Genomic DNA, 5537 nt, shown 5'->3' on the forward strand with positions numbered 1-5537 from the left:
GCGGGGGCGCAGCGGGCGCAGCAGTGAGCGCGGCGGCGACGCCCGGAGCCGAGGCGGCCTGGCGCGCCGTCGCCCCGCAAGCTTGAATCCTTCTCCCGCCCCGGCGCCTTTGCGGCTTGATCAACCCACAGCATTAGGCTCCCTGTCCCCTTAGTCCCCGCGGCAACCCCCGTCTCCTGGCGGCGCCCGCGCAGGGCCGCGGCGAACGGGCCGCCCATCAATCATAGTCAGTATCTAGCACAACACTCTCTCCGCCCTCGGCCCGAGAACGAACCCAACCCCGCGCCGCCGCCCGAGCGGCCGCGCGCCCCCGGCCTGGCGGGCCCGCGCGGCGCGCCGCCATTGCCGCGCCCGACGCGCTGCGATTTGCCGCGCGGGCGGCCGCGCGAGGGCAGCAGTACAAGCGGCGACCGATCGCCCCCTTGCTGCCGCCCAGCGCCCGCGGCCGTCGCGCCATTTCTATTTGTATGAGACAGGCGGCCCCTAGCAGCTGGCGCAACCCCCTCCATCTCATCCGTTGTCAGCTGTGTCGAGCCGGGTTGTTCAACGCGATGCATTTGCAGCGTGACCGGACCCGCAGGAGCAACCGCCGCTGCTGCTGCTGCCGCCGCTGCTGCTGCTGCTGCTGCTGCTGCTGCTGCTGCTGCTAGCGCCCTGCCCAGCAGGCATGTCCAGTCGGCGCGGCTTTCTTTGGCCGCGCTGGCGCCAAAGGCCGGGGCGCGTGCCCCGACCGGCTGTGCAGCCAGGCGCCCCCGGCTCGTGGTGTTGCCGCCGTGTACTATCGCGTCCGCCCCTGGACTTGACGGCGCCCTGCCAAGGGCGCCCCTTTGCGGCCCTTTCAAGGGCCAGGCCCTGTCGCTGCTAGCCGCCCCGCCCCCGCCCAGCCTCTAGGTGCGCGTGCGCCACGGCAGGGGGGCTGTGGGGGCAGCGCGCGGCCCCGAGGGCTGCGCGGTGCATACGCGTTTTTTTAGTGGAGGCGGCAGCGATGTGCGCGTGCGCTCGCAGCACTCCATCCAAGTTGTGAGTGAGCGGCGGTCGCGAGCCCAGCCCGCAGGGCCCGCCCATGGTCAAAGCCGATCGTGTTTGTTCCGGCGTGTCGCTGGGGTATGATAGCCAGGGTGAAGGGGGCATGCACGGGCGCCCCCGCGGGCGCCTGCTGCTCGGCCCCCCGCTGTCATCACGCGCGGCCGTGCGGGCCGCCGTCACGCGCGAGCAAGCCAAGTAGCGGATGGGCCTCGCTCTTTCTATCTTATCAAAGCTCTCAGCTAGTCGAGCTAGGCTCGTTGCTCGGTCGATACGCGTTCGGCGGTCTGATAGTTGAGCCGGCTGGATACCACTTGCCGTGGCATTGCTGCTTTTTGTGGATGATCTCAGCGCCTGCGGTGCACGCCCCTGCCGCAGTGCCTCAATGGCAGGCTTCCGCTCACTGTGTTGAGCACAATCAGCGCGTGATACAACGTGTTACACCTCACATCTGCCCGGCCCTGGAACGAATGCATGCAACAGGGCTTTTGTGGGATTGGTTTGGGTTGGCTGGGAACAGACGCGTGCTGGCTCAGAAGTCCCAGATATCAAGAGAGCAGTCAATGCCTAGCAGCTGACAGGCGCCGTGCGTGCACGCGGAACCAGATCGCCCAGCATCCAGTCTAATTGTGTGCCAATAGAAATGCAACTTTGCTCAATGTTGTCGGCACTCAGGCTGCCCAATTTCCAATGCTTCAAGGTTGCGCAAACTAGAAATCGCAGGTGTGATGAAGCCGCTGTGAAATGTTGCTTTGCACATTAAAACCATTTAATCCTTCTTGTTCTATACAATCTGCGGCCGCGGGTGACCAAGACGGCTCCCGGTACGGACCTCGTTCAGCGGGTGATTCGAGGGTCAACTGCAATTTCCCTGAGCATCTTGGAGGCATGGCGGTTTGATCTCTTCACTTTTATATGACGCGAGCCAGCATCTCAATCAAGCCGAGAGTGCAGCCCTGCAACGCCAACCACGCACAGCATGGCGCTGCACGTGCAGATGCTCCTGGCACTCGCCTTGACCCTGGCCGTGCTCGCCCCTGTGCAGGCCACAGACCCTGGTGCGCCCTACACATGCTAAATCCCATTCACGCTTGCAACCTGCGTGCTCATGCATCAACGCAGTTTGGTGGACCCAAACGCCAGCGCCCACGCACGGCCGCACCTCCGCCAGCGTTCTGCAGCTCGCCCCGCGGCCAGCCTGCCTCCTCTAGCCACTCTCCCTGACCCATCCCCCCCTGGATGGCACCCGACGCCACCCGCCCGTCTTTTCAACTCATCAAGCACCAGCGGGTGGCGGTGTCGTCATTTCAGAGTTCATGGCGTCGCCAGCCAATGGCTCCCTGGCAGCCCCAGGCACCACCAAGCCCACAGACTGGGTCGAGCTCCTCAACACGGGCGCCGCGCCCACCAGCCTCGGCGGCTGGGTGCTCTCAGAGGGCGGGCAGGAGGGCGGCAAGGGCGGCGGAAGGTGGCAGCTACCGCCTGTGGACCTGCCGCCTGGCGGCTACCTCGTGCTGATAGGTGTAGGTGAGCGTGTCTGGGGGTTGGGGGGCCGGGGCAGGGGAGGAGCCGCGGGACCAAACGTCTTTGGGCCGTGTCAGAATTGTGCAGTGCCTCACAGTGGGTGTATGTAGCGCGCCTCTGCACGCGCCGCCAGGGCTCCAGGACCTTTTGTGCCTGAGACAGGCAAATGCATTTTGACTGCATCACGGCCGATCGGCCAGCCCCGTCTGCCTCACCACCGACGGCGCCTGATGGTTCTTGTTGGCTGGCACTTGCCAGCGACCACACATCAACCTTGGACACGGCCACCTTGCCGCACGCACACGCGCTGACGCCCCACCTGGGACCTCTTCACCCCCCGCACAACCCGGCGCGCATTGCCGCCACTGCAAGGCGGCGCGGGCGCAGACAACGCGTCGCAGGTGGAGGAGGGGCCTGGCGGTATCCGGCTGCTGCCGGTCCCGGGCCTCAAGCTGGGGGCCGGAGGCAAGGCTTTGACGCTCAGCCAGCCGGACGGGCGCGTGGCAAGCTCCACTGGGGAGGTCATAAGGTAGGCGGGGGCGTCCGATCCGACCCTCACCTGTCCCTGACAGTTTGAATTTGAACATGGAGGATGCCGTTTTTGCAGCTGCGGAGGGACGGCGCCTGCTGGCAGTACTGCTTGCTGCTTTGCCGCGTGCGTCCACTGGTTGACTGCAAATGCTGCTCGTCCTCACTCTGCCCAAACCGCCCAAACCGCTCGCCGGTCGCAGGCAGCGTCCGGGTGTGTCCTTTGGCCTTCCAGCTGGCGCGGCTCCTGGCAGCCCGCCCACCTTCCTGCAGCTTCCCACCCCCGGCGCCGCCAACAGCCCCGCCAAGCCTGCGGGTCCCTTCATCTTTGAGTGAGTCCAGTCAGGTGCCGGGGGATGCTCGTCCCCCCTCACACTAGCACACAGCCACAGAGAAGTCATGTCAGCGCGCAGTAAAGGCTGGCCGACGCACACCAGGCTCGGCAACCCCTGCAGCTTCCGGGTGTTTGCACCGCCGATGGGGTTGTGCGGAAAGGACTTGCCCGCCGCCAGAGCAGCCTTGTTTGCCGGCCCAAAGCGGTATTGCAAAGCATCCCCTGCCCGCAACTGCAAAGTTTCCCAATCCACGTGTGGATGCGTGGGCGTCAACCCTCGTCACCCCTCCCCATGCTGTCGCCCCGCTGCCACCTTATGTGACCCCTCGCCCCCCCCAAAAGGGTCACTCGCACCCCAGACGGCACGACGCCCCCAGGGCAGCCGCTCGTCGTGTCGGCGCGCGTCGCGCCCAACGGCGCGCCGCCGCAGTCCGTGGAGCTGGTGTGGCGCGTGAACTACGCCCCAGAGCAGAGGGCGCCGATGGCAGCCGCTGCCCAGGCCCCAGGCAAGCAGCGCAGAGATGGGGCTTCCCCAAAGAGAGAGAGCCTTGGGGGAAAGGCGGTTGTGCTGACTTGGTAGTGGCAAACAAGCATCCGTGTGAGCCCTGCCAGATGTTGCATTGGCAGTATTCTGAGATGCACCCTACTGAACACCCTCAAATTCGTCATTCAAGGTTGCGAACAACCCTGACTCCCTCCCTCCTTGTCGTGTGGTCCCTTGCTCGCGCACTCAGCAGCAAACCGCACGGGGTCCGTCTACACGGCAACCATCCCTGCCGCCGCCTTCAAAGCCGGCGGCATGGTCCGATGGGCGGTCGTGGCCACGGCCCCGGGCGGCCTCTCCACGCGCGAGCCCGACCCCCAGGCAAAGGAGGGCGATTACAAAGGCACAGTCATCCCGGGGCCCCTGCCTGTCAACAGCCTGCCCGTGCTGTACTGGTGGGGCTGGAGCTGCATGGAGGGCTGGGATATCGAGTTTGTCCGCAGCCTTATTCATGCATATGTGGTTGCCAGCCTGAAGGTCGGGCTCCAGTTCCTCGGTCTAGGCTTGTGTGTGCACCGCCCCAGTTCCGTATCCTCATCTCATCCCCGGGCCCTGCCTTCAACCAGAGCCCGCCACCCACCGCCCGATTGCCTCACAAACAGCTGCTCCCTTGCGCCGCCCCTCCGACGCGCGGGCGAGCACCGCCGCAGGTTTGCGGAGGACCCCGTGGCGGCGCAGTCCGTGGCGGGCGCCCGCAGCTCCCTGGCGCTCAACGGGTCGTTTTATGATGATGTGGAGGGCCAGCGGCGCGGCGTGACGTCACTCAACTACCCCAAGCCGAAGATGAAGTTCAAGGCCAACAGCGGCAAGCAGTTCGAGTGAGCGCAAGCGGCAAGGGATTAATTGCAGGGATCCGGATGCACTGCGGCTCGCTGTGTGATGGTTTTCTGAATTGCCAGCTGAGGGTCGGCGGCTGGGACGGCCCCATCACTGCGCGCCGCCGGCGCCCGGACGCACGGCATGCAACAAGCGTCACACAGGGGCAACGTGTTTGCACTCCTGTCGAAAGCAGCTCTGGGTGCCTCAGCCTAACGTGTATGTACAAACTTGTCGCCCGCAGCCTGTTCCCGAATGCGCCGCGCATGGGCCAGCTGAAGCTGAACTCGCTGTACTTTGAGCTGGGGGAGCTCAGCTTCATGAAGGAGTACGTTGCGTCAAGGGTGCGGTCAACCTTCTCGTTTGACTTCGTTTGACCATGCATGCATGGATGAAATTTAGGTCTCCTGGACTGCCAGGCTTTGACTGGGGTTTGACTGAGTTGAGCATCGCCCGCTGCCATTCCTCCTCATTCCTGCTCTGACATCGACCCCACACCAACTTTTCATCGGTTTGTTTGCTGTTTGCGTCGTGCGGCAGGTGATGAACGAGGAGGGGCTCATGGCACCGCTGGCGTATCACATTGAGGTGGGGGCAACTTGAACGGCTTGCGCGCTGCTCGACCGCCCCACGCAGCAGGGACTGCTTCCCTTACAGCGAGGGGCGCAGCGCCTTTGCCCATTGGAGCGCCATCTTCCCCAGTTCCTGCAGATGGCCCCGCTGCTGCTCACATGATTGTCACAAACGCTGCCCCACCCCACCCCACCC

The 5537-nt window shown here is 65.0% G+C and overlaps 3 protein-coding genes across 3 annotated transcripts in view; all 3 read left to right on the plus strand.

Moving 5' to 3' along the window:
- Window positions 1–487, plus strand: part of MNEG_4700 (hypothetical protein) — a gene marked incomplete at both ends in the record, with an annotated part of 1346 nt that extends 859 nt beyond the window's left edge. Inside the window, one exon of the mRNA XM_014046825.1 lies at window positions 477–487. Coding sequence (XP_013902279.1) covers window positions 477–487 — 11 coding nt within the window. The remainder of the gene's footprint in view (window positions 1–476) is intronic.
- Window positions 488–2339: 1852 nt separating this feature from the next.
- Window positions 2340–3989, plus strand: MNEG_4701 (hypothetical protein; the record flags this gene model as incomplete). Its single annotated transcript, XM_014046826.1, has 4 exons — window positions 2340–2550; window positions 2920–3076; window positions 3279–3407; window positions 3752–3989. The coding sequence occupies 4 exons, from the start codon at window positions 2340–2342 to the stop codon at window positions 3987–3989; spliced, it is 735 nt and encodes a 244-aa protein (XP_013902280.1).
- Window positions 3990–4208: 219 nt separating this feature from the next.
- Window positions 4209–5146, plus strand: MNEG_4702 (hypothetical protein; the record flags this gene model as incomplete). The annotated part of the gene is made up of 3 exons (XM_014046827.1): window positions 4209–4348; window positions 4604–4771; window positions 5014–5146. The coding sequence occupies 3 exons, from the start codon at window positions 4209–4211 to the stop codon at window positions 5144–5146; spliced, it is 441 nt and encodes a 146-aa protein (XP_013902281.1).
- Window positions 5147–5537: the final 391 nt, after the last annotated feature.

The sequence above is a fragment of the Monoraphidium neglectum genome, assembly GCF_000611645.1.
Source record: "Monoraphidium neglectum strain SAG 48.87 unplaced genomic scaffold scaffold00665, whole genome shotgun sequence".
Classification (NCBI taxonomy): Eukaryota; Viridiplantae; Chlorophyta; class Chlorophyceae; order Sphaeropleales; family Selenastraceae; genus Monoraphidium; species Monoraphidium neglectum.